The following is a 27624-nucleotide window of genomic DNA, read 5'->3' on the forward strand; positions in this document are numbered from 1 at the left end:
ACTACTGATGTCATATCAGCCAAGTGGAATTGTTGTTGTGGGGACCCATCTTCTTCCTGGAAACTTTAAAGATTACTACAGTAAAGTTTATTGTTCATTGTAGAAAATTTAAACATTATTCATATAGACATAGTCAATGAAATTTAATATAGAGAAAAAAGTAGAGATGGGGAGAAACTAAAACTTTTCCTTAATTCTTCTTTCTTTCCCATACCAGATGACTCCTGAATGAGACAGAAACTGATTTTTTTCTTATAACAACATGCTTGGACTTAGAGAAGGATAGCCATTTTCCACCTCCAAAGCCAGCTTTGATTTTAAGTGATTTTTGCTTATTATTATACTGAGAAGTGTGTGTGTGTGTGTGTGTGTGTGTGTGTGTGTGTGAACAGTTACTAACATTTTACCTTGCAGAGAATATGGTACCATTAGTCAGATTTCTCTTTGGTTGGTGATTTTTTTCTGCATAATTATCTGTTCTTCTTTAGGCATCTAGACATCCAATGTCTTTTGACTTTATGAAGATGAGTATTTTCCTGCAAAGTCAAGAAGAGAACCCCTGCCCCAAATCTTATGAGGTATTCTTCACAGCAGTAGGATTGTCACCTCTGAGGATGAGTTGTCATTTTTCTTTCTCAAGAGGTTTCCCTTTTTCAAACTAAATATTTATTAATTTTGATGGCATCCATAGCTTTTCATCTCCAGTGTAAACAAGAGCAAAATCCCTTCTCAAGTGTAGCACATCTCCTTTCAGGTCAACACATCCTTGAAATACACCAGCTGATCTAATTCAGAAATTTTTCTATTATCCAATGTCTCTCTGGTGCCGTTTTTCCTTTCTCATTAGCTTTAAAAAATTCAAGATTAATAAATCATTATGCAATCTATTTCTGTGTTATGGTGTAAAAGAATGGCAGATAGAATTTATTATAAAATATTAAGCTTTTAATAAGGGAAGGACTTACAAAACCAAGGTTCCAGAGGAGAGCAGGAAAACAGAAGGGAAGGCGGAGAGCACACCTGCAAAATTTATAAGTAAATATTAGCCTAAGGGTATCCTGCCCTTCAAGCAAGGTGATTGGCTGGTCTTCCCCTCCATTTCTGAAAGTATTTTCCACCCATTTCTATTTGTTTAACATATCCTTTATAGTCCAATTTGACCTTTCTATAACAGTCAGACCTACAGGATTATTTGGTATACCTATAATATTCTGTATATTATAATGAGAAAAAAGCTTCATTTTCTTAGAGACATATGCTGCACCATTGTCTGTTTATTTGTGCAAGTATAACCATGATGGCCATAACTCCTAGAAAATGCATGAAATTCGGAATTACCTTTTCCAAGTTCAAAGCAGTTACCCATTGAAAACCTGAGTAGGTGTCAATGGAGTGATATACATATTTTAATTTTTCAAATTCCAAAAAGAGAAACATATCCATCTTCCAGAATTCATTTCTTTGAGTACCCTTTGGGTTACTCCTTTTAGGTAGTGGTGTTTAGTTATATAAAGAACAAGTAGGGTATCTCCTTATACATCTCCTTAGCTTGTTTCCATGTAATAGAAAACTTTTTCTTTAAATCTTTGCTATTGACATGGTGATTTTATGAAATTCTGAGGCATTCAGCACAATTCTAACCAATAATCAATCAATTTCTACATTATCTTGTACTAGAGGACCTGACAGACCCGTATGGGATCAGAAGTGTGTTATGTATATAGGACAATGCCTACTTCTGATTATATCTTGAACCTGAATAAATAAGGAAGGCAATTCTGGATCATCTGATATAAATTCAACAGTTTCAATAGGTAAAACAACTTTCTGCATATTGTGAATCAGTAACTATATTGAGAGGTTCCTCAGAATCCCTTAGTAGCATGAGAATAGCATATACTTCTGACTTTTGGACAGAACTATAAGGGCTTTGTTCCACTTTAGTTAAATCTTCTGATTTGTAATCTGCCTTTTCTGATTTATTTGCATCTGTACAGAATGTACAGGCTCCAGTTATTCATGTGCCATGAACAGTGCAGGGAAGAATCCAAGTAGCTCTCTTTAAAAGTTTACTTCTATTGCTTTTGGGATAGTTGCTCTTAATTAGCACAAGCTCTTTGCCAGGCGTCATTGTCTTTCAACAATTTTTTTTTTAAAAAATTTCATCATTATAATCTCTGCTGGATTTATTCCTGTTAATTGGTGAAATTTCAATTTTTTTACAATTAATTCACAGACCTTTTCAACATAAGTTTTAAATTTTTTACTCAGTTTGTGTGATAAAAAAGATCCATTCTAAGATAATGTCTTTCCTCTGCATTAAAATTCCTGTAGGGGAAATTTTGGAGGGCAATGTGACTACAGTTAAGATTCAGATCCATCCAATCCACATGTGCCTCCTGTAATTTCTCTTTAAAGTCAATTCTTATCAGCTTCAGGTGTTAATTGCTTAGGACTATTTATGTCTTTGTGTTACCATCTAAGGTTTTGTTTAAATTAATAATTAGATCAGGTGTTATCCCAATATTTGTTCATAGATTGGAAATGTCTCCTAACAATCTTTGAAAGTAATTAGGTGTCCACAATAATCAATTTCTCCTAATTTGTGCTTTTTGTCTTCTAATTTTCTGTAAACCTATTTTATTACCTAGGTAATTGATAGAATCTCCTCTTTGTATTTTTTTTTCAGGAACATTTTGTAATCCCCATTTAGGAAAAACTTTATTTACTTCTTTAAACTTGTATTCTTTTTTTAAAGTGTCTACATGGAATTAGATAGCAAAATGCCATCCATGTAATGGTAAATTATAGATTTAGGAAATTGTTTACATATTATTTCCAATGGGTGACTTATAAAATATTGGCAAAAGGTGGCTAATGACAATTTTCTGTGGGAGGACACTCCATTGATACCTCCTAGTAGGGTGAGAATTGTTATGAGTAGGTACTGTGAAGATAAATTTTTCTCTATCCTTTACTTGTAAAGGTATAGTGAAGAAACAATATTTAAATCAATCACTATACTGTTAAGTAATAGGGAAGGCAAAGGAATTCCAGATTGTAGAGGGCCCATTGGTTGAATTACCTTATTGATAGATCTTAAATCTGTTATCATTCTTCATTTTCGAGACTTCTTTTTAACAACAAATACAGGAGAATTCCAAGGGCTGGTTGATTCTTCAATGTGGTGAACATCTAGTTGCTCCCGTACCAACTTTTCTTAAGCCTGCATATTCTCTTCTCTTAAAGGTCTTTCTTTAATCCATATTGGCTCCTCAGTTAACCATTTTAAAGGTAGGACCATTACTACCTCTGAAGGTTTGCTACTTGCTTTGTGTTTTTGTACAGCCTGAATGGCTGGTAACTGTTTTTTATAGTACCTTATAATAGCCTTCTCATAAACATGAGTTGGTTTAGATCCCATTGGTGAGACTGCAGGAATGCTGATGTGAATATTCTATTGCTGTATAGATTCACTGCTATATTAACCACCTATAGTCTCAGCCTTCCTCTCTGTCCTTTTGTACCTATGCATTCAAGCAATCTCATGCTTTCTTTTCCTTGAGATAAGGTTCCAATTCCTAGGAGTTGAAGATCTGTCTCCTGAAGAGGCCAATTTGAAGGCCAAGATTCTAGAGTAATAACAGTCACACCTGCATCCATGTCCAGTAATCCTTTGAATACAATGTTATTTATTTGTATTCCCAGCTTTGGTCCTTCATCTTTTATAGAAGTCTTTCAAAACATATGTTTCCTATTTTCTCTTGAAATTTTTGATTTGTCCTCCATGTTTATTCTATCATCCAGAGCAGTATGATTTTTCTTACAATAGGCCCTGGAGTTTTTAAATTTTCCTGGCGAGACATGCCCTCCACAGTGACTGTGAATGACTAGACCACATTTGGCCTGGAGTTATATGAGAGGCCCTTCAAGGAGTTTCACAATGGTTAACAAGTTGCCTTGTTGGTCTTTTGTTGATCTACATTCATTGGTCCAATGTTGGTCTTTGTCATATCTTCTACATAATCCAGAAGTTTGAGACCTTCTGATTTTGTCATTCCCAGAGAACACATTTTTTTTTCTAAGAATGGCTTGCCTATAATCCCTTCTCAGATGTCGTATTCTACCACAATTTAAACATTTGGCAGTTTGATATCTCTTCATACCTTTGGAAATTGTTGTTCATACTCAAACCTCAGTATTACAGTCAAATGCCTCAATGTTTACTGTATGCAGGATCTATTCATCCACTGGTCTGATCTAACCTTTAAAGGCCCAAATACCATTTTGCATTCTAAATTCACATTTTCAAAAGGCAGAGATTCAATAAGTATTTATCTAGCTTCTGGATTTGTGACTCCAATTTGTTCAGCGTTAGTCTTTGTCACTAAAGGGTTCTCTTGAGCCTTGTTTAGCTTTAATATATGATTCACTTTTTCGTTCTAGTTCTTGAAACCTGTCCCAAGCATTTAAGGGTGCTACAAGGCATAGGGACAAGATATGTTTATTATAAATAGCTTGACTCTGTTGGTCAGCATAACAGCCATTGCCAAAAATTTGATCTTGAAAAGCCTCAAATCTTTTAATCCTTTCTTGCTGTCCTAAGGCTTTAGCCTCCTCTCTCCAATAGCACTTCTACTGTAACTATAACCCAACTTCCAGAACCACTGAGACTAAATGAAGCCAACAATGCAGAGTAGACTTATTGCTAGAATTCCATGTCTTTACCATTTCCCTAACAAAAGGTGAATGCATGCCAGAATGTACTACTGCTTGTATATCTTTCTATATCTTTCATACCTATAGGTTTCCATTTATATTCATTTGTGTATTGTTTGGTGGCTTGCCAGAGGTAATAATGGAATAGGTAGCTAAAACTCTTGGTAAGTCATCTCTTGACTCTAAAGAGGTACTGGTGATGGTAAATCCTTTTCTTGTACCTTCTCACCAGTTCTGATACTTTCTTCAATCATTTCAAATCTTTTTTTACCATTGTCTTTTATAAGGCCTAAATCTCTTGACCTGTGAATATTTCTAATGATTTCATGGAATCAAATATTTTCTGGTCCTGGTTGTGCACATGTGATTCCAAGGTAGTAAATTTTTCCATTAATGATAAATAACTTCTCATCCTTGGATATTATTTGGATGGCATGCAGAATGCCTTCCTGAAGAGATACTTTATCTGTTAACTTATCAACTAGCTTTTAAACAGATTTTGACTGTCAATTCTAAAAGTATGAATCCTTTCAGGTAATCTCTCAGTACTTTTTTGTAAAATTCAACACTACTCTGTTGTAGATTATAATAAAATAATCCCACATTAGCCCAGAATAGAACACAATAAAAGTTTCATTTTTAGGGGATATACTCACAGTTCATGCAGTCCTCTGCATGAGGGGGGAACTGGAATCATTTTAAGCAGCAAAAGTGCCAGGTATACTTTTACATCTTCATGTAGAGTACATGTGACCTTGCCCAAAGATGGCCAGTATCTTAAAGGCTATTGACTTAAGACGTTCCCACAGCATGTGAAGGAAGTAGTATGTGTCACATTATACATTGTAGTGATTTTCCTCGTTATATTTCACTTTTTGGGCGGTTCATGACCCAGCTCCCAAATAAATAACACATGGAGTCTTATTCATTCCTATTAATGCCCAGTCTTAGTGTGGGTTGTTTTTAGCCAGCTTTTCTTAAATTATCCCACTTACATTTTGCATCTGGGCTTTTCTTACCAATATATATCTTACTTTATTTCTCCATGGCTGGGTTTTATAACTGGTTGATTAGCCCCAATGTCCTCCTCTCACTCATTGATTTCCTTCTGAAATTTCACCTCCTCTTTATTCTCTCCGCTGACCAGCCCCACCTATCCTTTCGCCTGCCATTCAGCTCTTTACTATACCATCAGGTGGTTTAGACAGGTAAAGAATCACAACTTCATAGAGTTAAACAAATTCAACATAAAAGAATTTAACACATCTTTACATCATGAAAGCACATGTTCCACAGCATAAACAAATGTAACATCTTAAAACAATATTCTACAATACAGCAGGAATAAAAAGGGAAGGAAGGTCTTTTCATAGCCACTAGTTGGGGTAACATCTGTGAGCATCCAGAATCTCCAGGGTGATGGAGGTGGGTCTTGTATCTTATCTGTTGCTTTCATTGGTTAACTAATAAAGAAAACTGCTTGGCCTGATAGGACAAAAAATTAGGTAGGTGGAGTAAACAGAACAGAATGCTGGGAGAAAGAAGCCGAGTCAGGCAGTCGCCATGATTCTCCCGCTCCAGACAGACGCAGGTTAAGATCTTTCCTGGTAAGCCACCTTGTGGGCTACACAGATTATTAGAAATGGGTTAGATCAATATGTAAGAGCTAGCCAATAAGAGGCGGGAACTAATGGGCCAGGCAGTGTTTAAAAGAATACAGTTTCCATGTAATTATTTCGGGCATAAGCTAGCCATGCAGGAGCCGGGGTGGCCGGAACGCAGCCCCACCGCTCATATTAGTACAGAGTGGCTTCCCACGTTGGGCGCCAAGTGTAGCAGCTTAAATGAATTCAGACAAAAATTGTAATAATATATACAGCTTTAATTGGGAAATAGACTTACAGAACCAAAAGTTCCAGCAGAGAACTGGAAAACAGAAGGGAAGGTAGGGAGCATGCCCACAATCTTTATAAGTAAAAAATATCCTCGGGGGACCCCGCCCCTCTGCAAGCAAGGTGATTGGCTGGGTCTCCCCTACATCTATGATATAGATATAATTTGCATTGGTATGGATTTTAAGGTCAATTTTGTTATATGTATTTCTGATATTGATTAAGGTATTGTGATTGTGTAGTTGATTTAAAATGTAACGTATAATAGAAAATATAGGTTGCTAATGGATAATCGATAATAGTAAAGCTTGTAGTCATGTTAGATTTTCTAGATATATAGAAATATATTTCAGTTAGATAGACATTCTTCATATCTTAAAAAGACTAAAGAATATGGCATTTTAAATATTTTAATAACTTAGAACTTTTCATGACAATGAGCCACGTCTGCTCCTGGCAGGACCAATCTACTTCAAGAGGAAGATGGGCATCAAAGAGGCTCCTTATGGAGTTTGATAACCATTTGGACGAGAAACTGCTCTTGCCTGGACTGTTGCATAAACTGGACACAGAGAATCCACAGAGAGAGGACTGATAAACTTGTCTAAAGATGAGATGATCTTTCGGGGTTCCTGACTCATGAAAGAGTCTGCGAGACATTCTGCAGGACACAACAGATAGTGACTGAACTGTCTTTGAAATTTCCCGCCTCATGGAAATATCTGCTGGAATATGGGCCTGTAGGCCAAAGATGGATGCCCCAGTGGTATAGAGGAACTTTGGGTGACTGTCCAGGCAGCGAGATGTCTCTGTCACTTCTAAAGTTTTGGAAGTTTCTTACCTGTTTACTTAGGTAATATTATATCCTTCTGGAGTCTTTGATCGAGTTAAAGAATAGTTATAGTTTTGTTTAGTTATTATAAAAGACAAAATAGAAATATTGTAAGTGTAATTCTTGCTTGATAACTGTTTTGTTATGTGTAATTTTACTATGTTAAAATGAAAGCCTCTTTTTTTTTGTTTAAACAGAAAAGGGAAATGATGAAGGTGGGTCATCTTTCTATCTGTTGTTTAATTGGTTAATTAATAAAGAAAACTGTTTAGCCTTTAATAGGACAGAAAATTAGGTAGGCGGAGTAAACAGAACAAAATGCTGGGAGAAAGAAGCTGAGTGAGGCAGTCGCCATGACTCTCCCACTCCAGACAAATGCAGGTTAAGATCTTTCCTGGTAAGCCAGCACGTGGTGCTACACACAATATTTGAAATGGGCTAGATGAATATGTAAGAACTAGCCAATAAGAGGTTAAAACTAATGGACCAAGCAGTGTTTAAAAGAATATAGTTTCCGTGTAATTATTTCGGGTAAAGCTAGCCGGGTGGTGGGTAGCAGCCTGCAGCTCCTTCAATAGTACACAAGGGTAGGGGTGTGTGAATTTAAAAAATTAGGTAGGAGGAACAGGGATACAAAAGAAATACAGAGACATAGGACAGAACTGGGTGGGCTATCCAGTGAATACTGAATATCAAATAGACCCACATTTATGTTCCATACGCTTATATACTCCAATCCGAAAAGGATAGAAGGCAAAAGATTACTTTTAACACGACACAAAGGAAAACAGAATAAATACATGCTTGAAAACTTGAGAATTCAAGCAACTGTTTCCTGAATTAAGCATTCTATGTTTTAGGCAGGTCCTTAGACCAAGTATCTTGTAGGCAGCCACTCCCTAGGTCAAACCTCCTGTCTTAAAAATGAAGAAACAGGAATTATCTGACCTTTTGTCAAAGTGGAGTGGATCTACCTCTATTAACCATCTCAGTAGCTACAACACCAAGTTATCACACTCTAGGTCAGGCTATCTTGTTTGGAGCCACTCCTTAGGTCAGATTTCTTGCCAATAACTTTGAAAGAGCAAGAGTAGGCTTAAGCTCTATGATATTTAGTCAAGGTGGAGCGGCCACACTTATGTGGGGATTGTGGAGAGAATGCTGTACAAATTCTGATAAAACGTAACCCACTAGGCCGGGCGGAGGTGGCGCACGCCTTTAATCCCAGCACTCGGGAGGCAGAGGCAGGCGGATCTCTGTGAGTTCGAGACCAGCCTGGTCTACAAGAGCTAGTTCCAGGACAGGCTCCAAAACCACAGAGAAACCCTGTCTCGAAAAACCAAAAAAAAAAAAAAAAAGTTACCCACTAAAGAGATGTTATTTGAAGATCTGATGGGAATAATGGTGTACTGTGTAAAAATATAAAGCATTCTAGACAGGGTGGAGTGTGAATGGAAGACTCAAAGAATATGGTATTGGTGAGTTGTTACAGGAGAGATGATGAGTAAAAACCAATAGGAAGTAGGGTCAGGTAAGTATCTTAACCCAGTCCACACAAATTTCTGGCTTTTCCTGAGTAAAGTGGCTGCCAAGAATTAACGGCTGAGGGGAGAGTGGAAACAGTAAGGAGTCTGAGGTGATCATTCAGCTAAGAAAGTGGCTTATATGAGAGTGATGGCAGTGAATGTGGTTTGACAAATTTGTTGTAAAAAAAATCAGGTGTCATGTGTTGTTTTTGAGACAGGTTCATGCCATGGAACTCTGGTAAGCATTCATCTTACAGGTCAGGGAGGTCTTCAACTTATATCAATCTTCTTGCCTTCATCTCTTGAACACTGGGATTATAGAAGTGAGTCGCTACACTGGACCAAACCATGTAATCTTCATTCTTTGTTAGCACATATTCAGTGTTCATCACTTTCTTTATTCAGTAATATAGTTTGGTTATATTCACCTCCCATTACTCTCAAGGTTCTGGCTTTCCTTCTACTCTTCTACTCCCCACACTCACACACACAAATCTAGGCTCTATGTTCAAGAGAAAATATTTGTCTTAAGTGTGTCATTTCCTGTGGAGGCATTAGCAAATATCTACATCTCAAGGCAGGCCAAAGAAATGATCCAACTCCAATCTAGGTTACTAGACCTAGCTTATTAATTACTTAAGTGTGGTGATTTGAAATAAAATGACTCCCATAAGCATGTAGGGAGTGGCATTATTAGGAGGTGCCTTGTTGGAGTTAAGTATGTCACTGCAGTGGGGTTTGAGATTACAGATACCCAAACTAGGACCAATGTCTCAGTCTCTTCCTGCTACCTTCTGATCTGGATGCAGAACTCTAAGCTACCTCTCCAAGTATGCCCTGGTGCCATCATGCTTCCCACAATGATGACAATGACTAAACCTCTGAAGTGTGTAAGCCCCAATTAAAAATATTTGTTTATAAGACTTGCTGTGCTCACGGTACTTCTTCATAGCAATAGAATCCCTAAGAAGTATTAATGTTTTAAGACAGCTGCATCACTGAAAACCCCACATCACCAAGGGTATCAACAGATATAAAAAGCTGTATTCTTGGAGGTCCTTGTACAACTATCAGGCAGCTGGGCGGGTGATGGAGGAAGGTCATTGTTTAAATAAAGAAACTGCCTTGCCTTGATAGGTTAGAACATAGGTGGGTGGAGTAAACAGAACAAAATGCTGGGAGGAAGAGGAAGTGATCTCAGACTCGATAGCTCCCCTCTCCCGGGCAGAAGCGATGAAGTTCCGAACCAGGATTGACGTAGGCTAGAATCTTCCCGGTGAGCGCACCTTGGGGTGCTAAACACATTATTAGAAATGGGCTAGTCAAGGTGCGAGAGTTAGCCGAGAAGAGGCTAGAACTAATGGGCCAAGCAGTCTTTAAAAGAATTCAATTTGTGTGTTGTTATTTTGGGGCATAATATAGCCAGGCGGCCAGGAGCCGGGCAGTGGGAAGAGGCTCACAGCTCCCGCAACAGGATGGTCAAAGTCTCTGCATCCCAGCATCTTCTTTTAACTGTTGTGTTTCATATGGGATGTTTTACATTTTGTTTACTTCCTCAGTGTCAGGAAGTTTCAATTCAAAGCAAACTGCAATACAAGCCTATGAATATCTCTAAGTTGATTACATTTTCTTGCAGTGACAATTTTATTATCTATGCTTAAATAAAACTTAATTGGATACAATTTTGTATTCATCCATCTGTTGATGGACACTCAGGCCAAATCCATAACTTGATTACTATGAATAGGTTCATAAAAACATAAAAAATATATAGCATGCCTAGATACCCAGAAGTGGAAAATTTAATTCATATGGTATTTTGAAATCTCTTTTTGAGGAATATATTTAGACTATTTCGCATGCCAAGGATGGTGTAATGTTCTACACTCCTTCCTCCAGCATTTATTTGTATTATTTTTGTCTTCAACCACACTTTTAGAGATGACATGAGGGAAGAACTATTTAATACAATTACCATCAAATAGAACATGTATATTCAAACATTTTACATAAATTTTATAGGCATTTAGATGACATAACAGGCCTTGTACCAAAGAAATTGTTCCACAGTGTAGAGCAAATTCTCAAAAGTTATATCCATGGTAAATGCCCAAACAATGTGGGCTGAATTTATTTAATTTATAAAGCTACCAATACCTCTAGAATAATGCCTTGTCTATTAAACTCTAAAAGTGCTTTAGATTACCCTTGAAGAGACAGTACAGATATAGACATAATGACTCTTTATCACCCTTTCATTAAAAAGCCAGCACTCAAGTGACAAACAGGCTGATCTCTGAGTCTTAGGCCAGACTAGTCTACAAGATGAGAGCTTGTAGACTAGAGCAACACAGAGAAACCTTGTCTCAAAAAATAAAACAAACAAAAACAGATAGGTATAGGTTAAGTAGAGACAGATAATAGATTAACAAAAAAACATCAGTACCGACAAAACAGTATTGTAAGCAATAAATTTCTATTCCAACAGATAATTAAAAACAATGCAATCCTAAGTGATACCATGTTAATTTTGTGTCAAACAGTCTACTAATGATATGTGTTTACAAGGACTTATTTAGTTTTGATCGTTTCATATACATATAGAATATATTGTGGTCATATTCACCCCTTATCCCATTACCCTCTTATCTCTTAACTCCTGCTGATGTTCTTCACAAGTAAACTCCATTCTGAGTCCATGTCTTTGTATGTAGGTCTATATGTATTAAACAAGTAGTCACAGATGCTCTGTGTTCATGACTACAGCAACCATGCAATATCCAAGACTCTATCTCATTCCATCTTCTCTTTCCATCTTCCAGCTTATAAAAATCTTTCCACCCTATCTTCTTTGATGTTTCCTAAGCCTTGAGAGGGTGACATATATGTCATTTAGCATTCAGCAGTTATTCTCAGCACTTCAACAGTTGCAAGTCTCTGCATTATATATCGTCCTCTGAAAACAAAACAAAACAAAACAAAAAGCTTCTCTCTCAGTGAGTAGCACTAGTCTAGGGATATAAAGATAAATATCCAGGGGGCAGTTTTGCTACATGTCCATGTAGCCAAATATCAGTAGTACATTTGCTCTAGGGCCTATGATCTCACCAGACATAAGCTTTTACAGTACCAGGCATGAATTCATCCACAAGAAGATGGCCTCCAATTCAAGTAAAAAGTAGTTGATTATTGCCCAATCATGTTACTATTACACCAGAAGATACACCTTGCCTCAGCTGGGAAAGTCATTCTTACTTAGGGTTTTTATTGCTATGAAGAGACATGACCACAGCAACTCTTATAAATGAAAACATTTAATTGGGACTGGCTTACAGCTGCAGCAGTTTAGTTCATGATCATTATGGCAAAAACCATGGAAGCATGCAGGCAGATATGGAGGCAGTGGAACTGAAGAGTTTCACACCATGATCTGCAGGCAACAGTGAACTGTGTACCACACTGGGTGTGGCATGAGACCTCAAAGCACACACAGTGACATACTCCTAATAAGGCCACACCTACTCTTTACAGAGCCATACCTATAAGCCAAACAAACACATTAGTCCATGGAGTCCACGCCTATTCAAACCACCAGTCATTTATGATTTATTTCAGCCAGCAACCTACATAGGGCTTTTTTTTTTTTTAAATGTGCATTGATATGAAGGTGTCAGACTACCTGGAACTGAAGTTACAATTATGACCAGCCATTTGGGTGGTGGGAATTGAACCCAGGTTCTCTGGAAGAGCAGCAGAGCTCTTAAGAGCTGAGCTAACTCTTCAGCAACCATACTATACTTTCCTGCACTTCCAGCAAGCAGGAAGCTCACAGCTGAGTTCTGGTTGATTTCTCTGAGCCATGTATACAAAGTATATAGTGTCTTGAGCAATAGGATTTTATAACCATTTCATTCTTGTAGGCAACCAAGAGCAATGGCAATACTATCTGGGAAGGCTCTGGGGGCTCTCAGGCCAACAATTCACTGGTAAGTTGCCCATGCTCCAGGAAGTAACCGCTTCCCCAAATACATAAAAGTGACACTAAGTAAAAAAAACACAAAATAGGAGGATGACTTGTTAGAAAGGAGTCATTAAGAATATGATTATAATACATTGCATGTATGTAAGAAAGTCAAACAACAAAAAAAATTTGTTGTGTCTGTACATCAGTCAGATCTTGGCTACTTTTCCCCCCTAGACAGGGTTTCTCTCAGTAGGTTTGGAGCCTGTCCTGGAACTCACTCTATAGACCAAGTTGGTCTCAAACTCATGGCTATGTGCATGCCTCTGCCTCCCAAGTACTGGGATTAAAGGTATGCACCACGATTGCCCACCAGGCTGTATCTTCTTTATTCCTAAAATAAAACACTATCTGAAAAAAAATATGGTATTATGTGTTGGTTACATATGTGACACGAGTCTTCCAGATTCTACCATGCCTGCCCCAGTATTGTTGGTTGTTCACTATTTACCAACACAACACAAAGATTACAATAGTAGCTCAGTTTAGGCATTGACATATATACTAAACAAACCTGAATAATAAATCTACCCACCAATCAATAGATGTATGGTTACACTGGATAGTTTTATGTCAACTTGTCACAAGTTAGAGTTATCAGAGGGAAATCTCATGAAAATGTTTTCATAAGGTCAGACTGTAGGCAAGCCTGTAGGGCATTTCCTTAATTAGTGGCTGATGTGGGAGAGTCCAGCCCATTATAAGTAGAGCCACCCCTGGGCTGGTAGGCAAAAATTCTATAAAACAACAGCAGCAAAACAATCCAGGCGTAGCAAGCCATAGACAGAAGCAGTCAGTGGCAATCCTCCATGGCCTCTGCATCAGTTCTTGCTTCCAGACTCTTGTCCTCCTTGAGTTCTTCCCTCACAACCTTTGATGATAAACTGTTATATCCAACTGTGATCTACATAAACATACAAGAGTCAGCTAATATTTAGTTGATAAACTGAAGATCCATCTAGCCATTTTTACCAAACTCAAACTGACAGATTCTATGGTTGTACATTTATCCCTTATCCCCGATGAACATCATTTGCTGTCTTCATGTCTTCTTATTTAAAAATATAAGTAGCTGAATTGCTTTAAGGGACTTTTTTTTGGAATAGCTCTATGTACATTCTTCTTTTTAGTTCTCAAAGTTTAGATGGCAACATTTCAACTACTGAGTCTGTTTTGTAAACCTAATTCTTTAACAGACTTTAACTGAGTAATAGAATTTGATAATTTTTAACTGAAAATTTGCCCAAATGTATAAAATTGCAAAGGATAAATGGACAGACAGACAGACACTCACACACCCTTAAATTAACCCAAATTCCTGTGTAAGAAATTGTTAATAAAGACCCATCAAGCATACATTGAGCAGTATGGTACAATGTAAACAATGGTTTTTGATCAAAGAGACATGGATATGTTACAAGAAGCAGGGCCCCTTGTTTATCCCTGCAGCCCGGCCCAGCTAGCTTTGCCCCTGAAATAACCACACAGAAACTGTATTATTTTAAACACTGCCTGGCTTTAACTTCTTTTTAGCTAACTCTTATATATTAGTTTAACCCATTTCCATTAATCTGTGTATCACCACGTAACTGTGGCTTACCGGCAAGATTCTAACCAGTGTCAATCTCAGGCAGAAGATCCATGGCGTCTCCCACTCTGCCCTTCTTCCCAGCATTCAGTCTGTCTTCTCCGCCTGATGGAGGAAGGTCATTGGTTAAGTAATAAAGAAACTGCTTGGCCTCATAGGCTAAAACATAGGTGGGAGGAGTAAACAGAACAGAATGCTGAGAGGAAGAGGAAGTGAGCTCAGACTCGACAGCTCTGCTCTCTGGAGCAGAGATGCCATGCTCCTGTCTCCCGGGCAGAGGCGATAGCTCTGCTCTCTGAGGCACACGCGATGAAGCTCCAAGCCAGGATGGACGTAGGCTAGAATCTTCCCGGTAAGAGCACCTAGCGGTGCTACACAGATGATTAGAAATGGGCTAAATTAATATGTGAGAATTAGCCTAGAAGAGGCTAGATAGAAATGGGCCAAGCAGTGTTTAAATGAATACAGTTTGTGTGTTGTTATTTCGGGCATAAGCTAGCAGGCGGCCGGGGTGCTGGGGATGCAGCCCCACCGCTCATATTACTACATCCACCTACCTAAGTTCTGCCCTATTCGGCCCAAAGCAGTTTCTTTATTCATTAGCCAATGAAAGCAACACATGAACAGAAAAACCTCCTACACCATGGATACTTGGGGAAAAAGGGGGGAAATTAAAATTATTAACGAACAAGATGGCTTGGAGTAAAGAGAGGTAAATTATTTATGAAAACATCTAACTTCACATCACTTTGTTCAAGGAACTTTCCCTTTTTCTTTCAAATTATCAAAAAAAAATTCTGTCAAGTGCCTTTGTTATTAAGATGTTAACTGAGATTACACGTCACATAATGGAATACATACTGGGCAAAGGAAGTCAACACAGGAGAGAGGCAAACAATCCCCAAGCTAACAGTGAGGGGGATACCATAATTCTGCTGCACACCAGCCACAGAAAGCAAAATGACCAGCCACAGAAAGCAAAATGACAATAAAGCCATTTGTTCAAGAATCACTATTTAAGATAGTTTAAATTGACCGTTTCAATGCTAGCTGTATAGTTACACAGAAGATGGTCATGAATCTGGCCAGGCCAATTATTAACACTACTGGCACACTATCAAGCCATTTTATTCTAATAAAACAAATGATTTTTCATTTCAGTATTATACTCATGCAGGAGTTAACAATATTTCATCTACTAGAAATGCTACAAGGTTTTCTATGTTTTGTAAAATTAAGCATGCTCAATAAAATAAAAAGTACAAAATACTTTTACTGAATAATTTTATACAACTTACACAATTTTTAATGTTAGTAATAAAAACAACAACATTGTTGTATTTCTTAATATTTAACAGTAATAAGACTAATTCCTGAAGACATGCACTATAATCATATAGTAGATTCTCTCATCAATATGATGGTCTTGGGATCTTAATATATGATGTTCACACTTTAAGTTTATTTAGTAAGTAAAAACAGATGAAGATAAACAAGAGATTCATAAAAAAAACAAATAACCAGTAACGATAGCATATCAACCTCATTTGTAATGACATAAATGCAAACTTAAAATATGGTATCAATTTCAGTTATCCAGACCAACAAAAGGAAAGAATAAAAAAACAAAAAAACCCATCCAATCTTCAGAAAATAAAATTGAGGCAATATCTACAGATGACCAGAGGGTACACAGATGGTGGTACACATACACAACTAACTGAAGTATAAACTGCAATTTTTCAAGGGCACTATAATAACGCATACCAACAATATGTTTAAATCCTTTGAATCAATCATTCCATTTCTAAAAGCTGTCTGCAAGACACAATTAAGCATGGCACAGAAAATGCCAGAGCTTTCACTGCACTACCATTTACACTAATGATACAATTAAAACCCCTAAGAGGAAAATTAATACAGTATGATACATCTTCCTTAAGCCCAGTAGTGTTACCTCAATGAAATTCTCCCAAGCCAGCCTTAGCTTTCCTTTCAATAGTGTCTTCTTGACAGTGGTAAAATATGTCAAACACATTTGATTGATGGAATCTTTGGGGGGGGTTATTCATCTCTAATAAAACAAATGTCACAACTTCATAAAAAATAAACCTGGAAGCTCCAGCAGCAGTTTCTGTTACTGCTGCTAAGGCAAAATTAGTACTGTAACACTAATGACAACTTAATGCCACACAGACATCACAGAAGACAATATTTTAGAACCAAATTTATGCAGCAACAATAGTTACGAAGAGCAGTTGTATTCTCTTAAAACTATAAAACATGTTATCACTTTTTAAAAAGTTAATATAGAATTTATTTAAATAATAGTTTCTTGGACAATAACTAATTTTAGGGTAATTCTCTAAAAATGCTTGCCTTCAGCATGCTTACACTTTACTGTTTTCTTTCTATAAAGCACATTTATCATTGGAAAATTCTGTCATCATTTCTATCAATTAGAGTTCTGGAAAGGAAGATGTAAACATATTCAAAGAAGCCACTGAACTGGAAATCTGCTCTTAAAAAAGCCTTTGGGTCTTTAAAAATGTTTTAATAAGATCTGACCACATCGAGCACTTTATTTAGTGAACACAGATTGCCACCCCCCCCCCCCCCCACTTACTCAGGGAACCTATCATGACTTAGTACCATTTCGTACTAGAATTTCTTCTGTAAAGCAGAAACAGTCCCAAAATGAAGGATCCTCAGGTGTCATGGGAATAGCAGATGCTATCAAATCATTAAAGTTAAGAATGGTAAACTGCCTCTGGGATGGTTTAGAATCATCTTGATATGAACTCTAAGAGAGAAAAGAAACAGAAACAAAAATAGATTGCCTTGTTTTTATTTATACTTCATGTTAACTGAATGATTAGTTTTACAATTATAAAATAATTTCAGTTCACTAATATTAAATCAAGGCTTAGGAAAATTTCTAGAATATTGTTTTTGCTCCTTATACTATTGTTACCAACGTAAAAAAGTGAGATGTGAACTTGCTTTCCAATTTACACACAGCCACCACCTACAAAATTTGCTTAACACAGACTTAATGAGATCTGTATGCACAAAGTTTGACTCAGCATACATACATACAAGGAATCTGAAGATGTGTAATTTCGGGAAGCAGAATTGGGCCACAGGCAAAATTTTTGAAACACTACTGAAGTGTAGGCCTGCTATAACAGATGTGCTGTAACTACACAGGGATGACACTCATTCAAGAAATTATTACTAAGTACCAACAAGGCACCTGACTTCATGTGACAAGCTAATCAGAACACAGAAACATTAAAAACATTGTATAGAATTACCTTTAGGCTCCATGTAGGTGGTAGATATGAAATCATAAATGAAGTTCATATTTAAAATTGGGTCAACTCCAAAATATAATTATATATAAGTAAAATAGTACAAAATCTAAACTCCAAAACACTTTCAGCACAAAGCACTTCAAATGAGGGCTATCAATTCATATTAAATACTTGAACTTCAGACATTAACAAAGTTCAGTACTTATTTATATGGCTTCTAGGCTATGCTAAAATATTGTCATCTCAATTTTACAGATGGGAAACCAAGGGTCAGGAAAAGCTGACCACACAAGTCAAAAAGTTAACTTTGACTTACAACCTAGTTTTCCCACTATGCACTGCTGCAGGAGGTTCTACAGAAAGAAGAAGTACTGAAAGCACAAACATTTAACTGATGTTGCAAAAGTGGCATATCATTATGGTGGTAACCAACCACTTTCTTACTGGATATGGGGCTTGATCCACAGGAGGAATTTCATACCTGGTAATGCAAAACTGGGTCAAAAGATCATACTGGGGACAGCACAGGCCCTAGGGGCTGAACCTACAATTGTTATGTTGAACTGTCATGTAGCGAAATTGCCTTCTATTACTTTAATGCCCATAGTACTGCTTTCCCCTTTGATCAGGTTTTTTTTTTTCTTCCTTTTTTCTGTAATGGGTAACAGTTAACCAACAGACTCATAACTGGTCATGTGCCAAACATAAATAACAGTGAGTGCTCAGCTATGGATGAAGCCTTCTACAATAACCTCCCCTCATCTAAGGCTCAGGGAACATAAAGAGTGGACAGAAAAAATTTAAAAGCTAGCACATGAAGAAGAAAGCTGTAAAATGCTGACTTCAAGACACGGCATGGTATTACACCTATCAACTCTTAAGACCTTCACAAAATCAAGCACATCAAAATTCCTACATGAGTAAGATAAGGGTCTCTGAAACTCCATCCTTACAGGGAGAGGTAGACAATCTACTTTGGGGATATGGCTGTCAGTAAAATAGCTCATGACTCAGTGGATCTCCCCATTCCTATATAGAGCAGCACTAACTGGACTTGAGATTATTAATAACAGCAGCAACAACAGAAACCCTACCCTAAAGCACATGAAGCTGGAAAAAAGGCAGAGTAAGGAACCAAAAAGAGAATTAGAGGTAATAGATATGATCACAATACATCCTATACACATTTAACATTTTCAAAGAACATATTGTTAAAATAAAGAACTATATAAATGTACTCAAAAAAGTATTCGGAGGGAGCATGAAGCTGAATAAGATGAATAACCCAAATCACACTGTCTCCTATCAAGTATCAATTCTAACATTCTAGCCTTCACAAGACAGTCCAAGACAAAATTCAGTCTTTATTTACAAAAGAAATGCTCTGTGGATTACATCATTTTTCTAGAAGTAATAATGAAGGCGTGTGTGTGTGTGTGCATGTAAAACAAAGGCATACGTTTTGTTACTAGTATTCCACAAAGAAATTGCACACAACTACAGCTATATGTAGATTGAGTCTTGGAGTTTTCACCATTAGAAATATAAACAGATTATGACTGAAAATACAGAAGACCAATATCATACGAAGTCTCACATAAACTCTGGAAACAATTTATAATGCTAGGAGTAAGTTTAATTTGTAACATGATTCCACTATCGACCAACCCGGTGACCTTTATATTCAATACACCCCCAATTCACCAGGAAATAAATTCTTGTTATAACTAGGATAGTGGCGATAATGAATTTCTACTGAAAATTTGACAGTACTATCAAAACTTTACTTTGCAATGTTTAAGGGTGTCTAAATATAAGGCTAGCAAGATCTTGTAAGTTTTTTGTGAGTGTATAAAATACCAGATAATTTAAAAAAAATTTGATAATAAAAAACCTTGTAAACTAGAAGCTCGTGAATCAAACAAAACCCCAAGACTTCTGACCCCCTAACTCAACTAGGTAAATTAGAATTTTCTTCAATAAAAGCAAAACCATCATTTAATCACTCTTATTTTTAGCAAGATTTTTAAAAGACCATAAAAGCTTACATTCTGTTGTCTAGATCCATCAGGTTTCCTAACAGCCACTGCAACAAAATGGTGCTCATCTATTTTACTTTCCTGAAGAAAAAAGATAAATGCAAATTATAAAACATAAATCAAGACTTCTTTTTACATTTCTAAATCTTATTTACTTTATACATACCTCTACTACCTTCCCTCCAACACACACACACACACACACACACACACACACACACACACACCTCTCTTGGAACCATGTAACATGTAAGCAAGATTAAGTACTTTATTCACTAACAAAGGATATGCCTTGTTAATCTCCATTGTGACAGTGTGCTGGCTAGTTTTGTGAACTTGACACAAGCTAGAATCATCAGAGTTGAGGGAGTGCCACAATCGAGAAAATATCTCCACAAAACTGAGCTTTAGGCAAGCCTGTAAGGCATATTCTTAATGACTGATGTAGAAGGGCCCAGCCCATTGTGGGTGGTGCCATCCCTGGGTTAGGGTTCTGGGTTCTCTAAGAAAGCAGGCTGAGCAAGCCATGGGGAGCTAATAAGCAGCTCTGCTTGAGTCCCTGTCCTGACTTCTTTAGTAATGACTAAGACATGGAGGTGTAAGTCACACAAACCTTTCTCTTCCCCGCTGGCTTTTGGTTACCCTGTTTCACCACAACAATAGTAGCCCTAACTAGGACAGACAGTAACATTTTAAAACACAAGTCCCAAGCCTTCTTATTAATATATTAATACTTGTTTTTTTGGGTTCTTTGAGACAAGGTTTCACCAAGTAACTGGCTGGTCTGTATACCAGCTGGCCTCCAATTCACAGAGATCCCAAATGCTTAGGCTAAAAGCAAGCACTACTACTACGCCATGCTAGGACAGAAGAGTTTTAATAATTAGATTTCTGTTATACACTTTAAATCGATTCATAATCAAGACAGACATACACTCGTAACTGCTCACATTCTTCTTGTAAATATTAGGAACATCACAGATTCCTCACACATATAAATATGCAAAGTCTTAGCTATAACAATTACAATAAATTTCTTACCTCAAAAGCCCATTCTTTTTCTTCTTCCCCATCCAAGAACAAACGTGTTTCCTTATAAACCTGGCCTATATCCAAGTTTAATGGAGATATATCAAATTCAAGCCTCTGCATTTCAAATCCCAATCCAACACCAATAGCTTTTATGAAGCTTTCTTTTAGTGCCTACAAGGAAAATGGACATTTTTCTCTTGAAGTATTCAATAATTAAAATGTTTCATAACATTTACAAATACAATACATTTGCATTTCTAACCATGTTTTTATTTTTTCCTTTGCTTTGTTCATTATAACATAATTGGAAACAAATAATGCTAGTAGTATTCAGATAAATTATTTATTATGATATCTCAAATGTAAACTATAATGACCAAGTAGTGCCATCCTCAACAGGTTGCTAAAAGAATTAACTAAACTATAAAGACACTGAAGTGACATCTTCTGTTAATTAAGGCTCATACGCATCAGTTTAATGCAGAACATATTATCATGAGTAAATAAAAGTTTAGCTTTAAAAATAAGCTATCTTCTAATTGCACATTACAGGTTAAAATTTCTCAAAATAAATGGTATAACAATATAATATAAATAATAAAAAATATCAAAGTTCTCAAGGAATTTGTCCATTTAAATATAGCATTGTATGATAGTATCAGGAAACCAAGTCTTCATGCTTATTTCTAGTGAAGACAAGGAAATTATTATACATTATTACTGTTAAAATCACAAAGAAATTATACCCAGTGCCGGTAAAACATATCCAGCTGAGTCCATTCATTACTAAAACTTCTGATTGTATCCCACTCCTTGTTGGTAAACTTTCTTTTCATAATATGAAAGAATTCTGGAATAGAACCACGACCTGTCAAATCAAAGAATATAAAAATAAAAATAGTCATTCTATTCAAAAGGGAAATAAGAACAGAATTTAATAAGCTGTTTATTACTGAAGCTACTGAAGAGCACTTAAAAAGGAAAGTCAATTTATACAGGCAATAATTCTAAAAGAGGCTGAAATGTAGTTCAGTGGTAGAATGCAAGCCTGGCATATGCAAGACCCTGAAATGAATTCCTACTACCATAAACATCAAAAACAATAAGAAATACTCTTACATAAAATATCAGCATATCAAAATTAGGTAGGAATTAAAAATAACTCACCATGACAACCATGGGTTAACCTAGAAGAGTTTAATACGAGTTCATGAAATTGTGAATTAAGTAATTAAGCAGAAAAAAAACTTTTTTTTTCAAAAGATGCTCCCAAAAACTTAATACTTGGCAGTCAAACTTGTTATAAATATTAAACAAGTAAAACAAAATTTCTTATATCTGACCAAATACTTTTCAGAAAACCAAAACAACATTTCTATGCTATATTTGGTTTTTAAATTTTTAACATATTCCCTAGGGGGAAAAGAAAATAACTGTCTTATAATAGCTTGCAACTAGAAGTCAGTTAAACAGTGCACACTGTTTAACCAAATACCTCTCCCATAGTGAGTCAGGGAAGAAAACATTACAAATCAGTTCTTGTGCAAAGATGTTTATGGATCCCCTGTGCTCCCACTTCAAAAATAGATCCTTTCTGCTTAACCCACAAATATGTGGTGCTTCAGACTGCAACAATGATTCTCATTCACTTTCAAGCACTGAAATATTATAACGTGATCTTTAGAGTCCTATAACAGGGAAATATTACCATTTGGGGACATGGATGGAACTTTTTAGTAATCTAAAGCTCATTTTCACCTTACTAAGAATTACTAGAGCATTTCAATAAAAACTAGTTCATTCACCGATTCTGACCTTTACTAGCTTCATAAATACCATGCCAGAGAAAGCCTTAAAAAAAAGTTAAGGAGCGGAAGAGATGGCTCAATGGGTAGCTTGCTTAGCAAGCATAGGAACCTGAGTTTCAATCCTCAGCCCCTGTGAAAAACAGGCAAGTATAGCAGTCACCAGTGTCTGTAAGCCCAATGCTGGGGGAAAAAGCACCTGCCAGGGTAAAGGAGTAAGAAGAAGCTGATCCCAGGAACTCAATGACCAGTATCCAGGTTTAGTCAAGTGACCATGTCAAAAAACATTAAGGTGGAAAGTGACAGAAGAACACACTTGATGGCAACCTCTGGCCTCCAAATTCACACTCACACACACACTCTCTCTCTTCTTTCTCTCTCTGTCTCTCTGTCTCTCTGTCTCTCTGTCTCTCTCTCACACACACACACACACACACACACACACCATCCAAAACCACAAAATTAAAAGAGAAACATTTGTTTTTTAATTAACTCTGGCATAAGTAGCATATATAAAATCAAGAGAGAAACATTTTAACTTGGATTTGGAATATTTCATTCTTTGTATAAAACTAGTTTTAATGGTGTAATAAACAAAACTCATAAATTTAAGATAAGCCTGTTTTTATCATGTCATTTTGTCTGTTTTTTTTTTAAGTTTTCCACTTAGAACCCACAAGAATTCCTTTAATTTTTACCTAAGTATAAAGGCAATCAGATAAAAAATAGGAATATATTAAACTATTAACCTACAAGGAAGTCAAACAACCATATAAATCATTACTTAAGCCTGAAAAAATATCAATGAGTATAGTTTGCCAAATATTAAAGCAGAAGATAAACAGCAAGCAATGGGAAGTCCATAAATACTTAACTAAAGGCCAGCAGCACCACCCTGTGGTTTAATAGGGGAAAGCGCATTAGCCAAGTATTTTTTTATTCCACTTTACATAGGACATTAGAAGAAAAACTATTAGGCAATCCCAAAAGAAAAACAAATTTGTCCCTCAAAATATCAGCATAATTACTGAGCATACAAGCAGAAAAATTCTTAACACTACTTGTCTATATTGATGTCTACTATAATAATCATCCTACTGAATATTTAATCATCCTACTGAATATTAAAAACATATGTAAAAAAGGTGAAAGACTGGAAAACATGTGAACTCTCAGTTAAGTTTAGAAAAACTTGATCCTTCTTCAGCGTTTAATTAAAGGAGTAGTTATTAAGGAGAATGACAGTTACTAACTTGTTCTATGTAACCAAGATCACACAACTAAAAAATTGTTGTAAACATAATAACCCAAAACAAAAATCATCAACAAAACCCTTAGCTACTATTCTAGACTTATCAAAAAACATTCTAATGTACTACCAGAACATCAGAGCCCATCTACATCACTCTCAAACAGGGTCTCCAGTACTCCATGTAATAGAATAGCATCTCAGTAAACACTCACCATTCAGCTATGAACAAAGTTCATGGAAAACTGAGTTCAGCCATTAGAACCCAAGTGAAAATTCTAAGTGTGGCTGTGTGGCCTGGAGTACCACTGCTGAGGAGGAGAATGGAGGAACCCTAAGGCTCACAATGGCTAACCAATGTAGCTTAATTGCTGAGCTACAGATTTAAAAAATTCTGTTTCAAGAAGACTGGTGACATTTCAGAGGGAAACATCAGCTGTGGGTTGCTGTCTGGCCTCCATCCATAATATTGGCACCATAACCATACATATACAAAAACTCAAACAAGCTGGGCGGTGGTGGCGCATGCCTTTAATTCCAGCACTCAGGAGGCAGAGGCAGGTGGATCTCTGTGAGTTCGAGGCCAGCCTGGTCTACATGAGCTAGTTCCAGGGAAGGAACCAAAAAGCTACGGAGAAACCCTGTCTTGAAAATCCCAAAACTCAAACAATAAAATTATTCATGCTTCTCAAAGACTATGGGAGCTACTTAGGGAAGGTGGAGGGATAAGCAATGTCTATCTAACTAGAAGCAATAAAAGAGCAGCATGGACAGAAAATGATGATCAAAGAAAACAGAAAGAAATGAGAAGTGGTAGATGCCTACAAAGGGAAAGCAGAAAAGAACAAGATAACATGATTATGTTCAGGAGTTTTGATTCTATTATATGTGTAATGAGAACTTACTTCACAATTTTAAAACTGATGTCCATATCTCAAAATCACTCAGCTCTGTCTGGAGAATCACTTAGGAATGTATACTAATACTAAGGAGGAAAGAATGTGAGAGGAAACAAGAAATAGGCTGTGACTCTTTAGTAATATCCGGGCCTATTTTATACCAACTACACTTAATTTATACTTATAATCCAATAGCTCCTCTAGAGATCAATTCTTATAACAACATCTATTTTGGGATGTGTGTCAGATAAGGTCTTGCAATGTAGTTCAGGATGGAGTTAAACTCATAATCAGTCTGCTTCTACTTCCAGAAGTACGGAGAATAGAGATGTGTGTTAGTACAACTAGCAACAGTCATTTTTAATTAATTATTTAAAATTAGAATTGCTTCTCAAAATATTAACTTATTTTTATATACATCTAAAGTATTTTATAATAAATTCATACATGAAAATGAAAACCATGCAATTAGAATTCTTACTTCTTCCCAAACTTTATTTTTTAAATACTGCCAAATTGAACAATTCATAAAACTATCTTCTTTACACCCGAATCTCCAAACATTTTTACCAGTAAATGAAAATTAGGAAATGAGGACAAAACTTGACCAGGCAAACAACATTATCCCTAAGCATTGGAATTTCCACAACTTGTGCTAGGATCTCAAAGTCAAATCTACTTAAGAAATGAGCTGTACTTAGCCACCATAGGTAATATGAAAAAGGACTTCCCACATTATATCTGACATTATAGACACAAAATGTGGATAATAGAATTGTCTCTTTCGATATGCTAATGGTACTCTTCTATGGTGACTATATCTCAAGAGTTAACAATGCTTGGTAAAGAGTAGTTTCCCTTCTATTCAACACTACATCTTCCATCTTTTAACAAGACTGAAGAACATTCCTTGATCAGCTGCTTCACCTATCCTGGTCTAATAAATCACCAGAGAAGCAAACTGGCGTTTATTTCGTCTTCACTTAGAAAGGATGATCCTATCACAATTTGAAAATCAGTCAGATGGTAATGACCCTAGTCTCAACAGAATGTATCTCTTCCTTTGTGATACTGAGCATCTAAACTTTGAGCCAAATAAACCGTGAAGGGAAAGGCTTTAATCAAACTTGCTGGGGGTCAAAGATTTAATAAAGCATTAGCAGAATTTTCAACTTCTGCTCAACTACCTTCTCACCATTAAAAACTTCAATTAGTAAAATGTTTCCAGGCAGACACTGTTTATTAGTAAAAACTTATTCAGTACTGACCACAGTTAACACTGCACAAAACTGGTTGTAAAATCTGTTTATTTCTAGGCAGACAGTGTCTTGTGCTGTCTTCCTTCTCAATGTTAGTGGCCTCTCCACTAACTTCTAGTTAGAGGAAAAGCTAGTGTGAAGATTTCCCCTCTTCATCCTGACTCCTTTGCAGTAGCAGTTAATTTTGAATAAGGCTTCTATAATACCAGGTCATTTCTCTGGCGTTGCGTTTCAATAAAGTTAGTTACCTTGAAAATTCATGTTGAAATTTACTTGCAAAATACAATAGTATTGGAAGGCCATAGGTGCATCACCTTCATGAATAAATCAATTTTTATCCCAGTCCTCTGGATTTCCCTGAACCCAGAAAAATGAGCCTAAATAAATATTTTTCTTTGTAAACCAGCCTCAGGTATTCTGCAACAGCAAGAAAAAAAGAAATATGCCAAGAAAAATTTGTGCATGCCTATAGAGAAAATGTAGCTGTAGGTGGTTAAAATGGTGCAGTAACTATAGAAATTAAGTATGGCAAGTGTCTACACTTACAAGCATTCTGGTCTACAATTGTCTAATAGTTAAGATCTGAGACATAACTCACTTTACTACGACATAAAAATGAACCATTACCTGGGAAACTAGTCTTCATTACATCAATGCCAACTTGTAACTCAGGTTCTGCAGCAAGAACTGCAAAGTCTCCTTGATGAGAGATATTAAAGTTGAAATTGGGATAGGGATTCAAAGAGTCTTTTGCAAGAACCGGCTTTCCTTTTGAAGTTCTTTGCAGACGAATATGATCCCAAGGGATATTCAATTTCTCTGCAACTAATTTCCTTATCATCAAACGACCGGCCTGTTAAAAGACATAAAAACCCACGGTACATACTGTGTATTTGGTAACTTCCAAGCTTTTAACTTTTAAAGCATATGCATTACTAAACAAACGATTACTACGGACTCCAGTTTTAAGTGGACGGCCCTCCCCAGGCAACATCCCGGGGGAGGAGTCAGTGGTGAGAGCCCCAGGCCTCAAACACAAAGGCGGAAGCAGGTGGCGCACGCCAGAGCCCCCCCCCCCCCCACCCGGCTGGCGACTCCTGCCCGCCTCCCCACAGCCGCAGGCCTCGAGTACCATGGCCGCCTTGGCGTCCCGGGCAAACACGAACTGGCCGATGCGTTCCTTCTCCTCGGGCTGGATCGACCGCACCGCCAGCAGCCATTCGGCTCTACTCGGCAGCCAGGTGCCGCAGGAGAAGGCCCAGCGAACGCCCTCCATGGACGGCACCACGCAGAGCCTCTTGGCGGGGAACACCATGCGCCTCACAGCAACTGCCGCTCTCCAGGCCGATGGCGCGAGCGGGGCTGACCAAGGCCTCTGCTTCCGAGTCTGCGCAAAGGGACTCCACCTCCTTTCTGGCGTCCGTACAAAGAAGTAGGGCGCCTGAC

At 37.0% G+C, this 27624-nt stretch overlaps 1 protein-coding gene across 4 annotated transcripts; it reads right to left on the reverse strand.

Moving 5' to 3' along the window:
* Positions 1-1002: 1002 nt before the first annotated feature.
* Positions 1003-27592, reverse strand: Aasdhppt (aminoadipate-semialdehyde dehydrogenase-phosphopantetheinyl transferase). 4 transcript variants are annotated; one of them, XM_041656682.1, is made up of 7 exons: positions 27311-27592; positions 26806-27031; positions 21713-21834; positions 20976-21137; positions 19944-20015; positions 17205-17381; positions 1003-1020 (listed from the first exon to the last, which is right to left on the reverse strand). In XM_041656682.1, exons 1-6 carry the CDS (start codon positions 27491-27493, stop codon positions 17217-17219), a joined length of 930 nt encoding a protein of 309 aa, XP_041512616.1. In that variant the 5' UTR covers positions 27494-27592; the 3' UTR covers positions 1003-1020; positions 17205-17216. The 4 variants fall into 4 exon arrangements, with proteins under 4 accessions (XP_041512616.1, XP_041512614.1, XP_041512617.1 ...); XM_041656680.1 differs by lacking the exon at positions 1003-1020 and adding an exon at positions 10375-13894 and having other exon boundaries at positions 17231-17381; XM_041656683.1 differs by lacking the exon at positions 1003-1020 and adding an exon at positions 10582-11925.
* Between the last annotated feature and the right edge of the window lie 32 nt (positions 27593-27624).

Source organism: Microtus oregoni, unplaced genomic scaffold (genome assembly GCF_018167655.1).
Source record: "Microtus oregoni isolate MIOR12 unplaced genomic scaffold, Mior012 000008F_ref0000371, whole genome shotgun sequence".
Classification (NCBI taxonomy): domain Eukaryota; kingdom Metazoa; phylum Chordata; class Mammalia; order Rodentia; family Cricetidae; genus Microtus; species Microtus oregoni.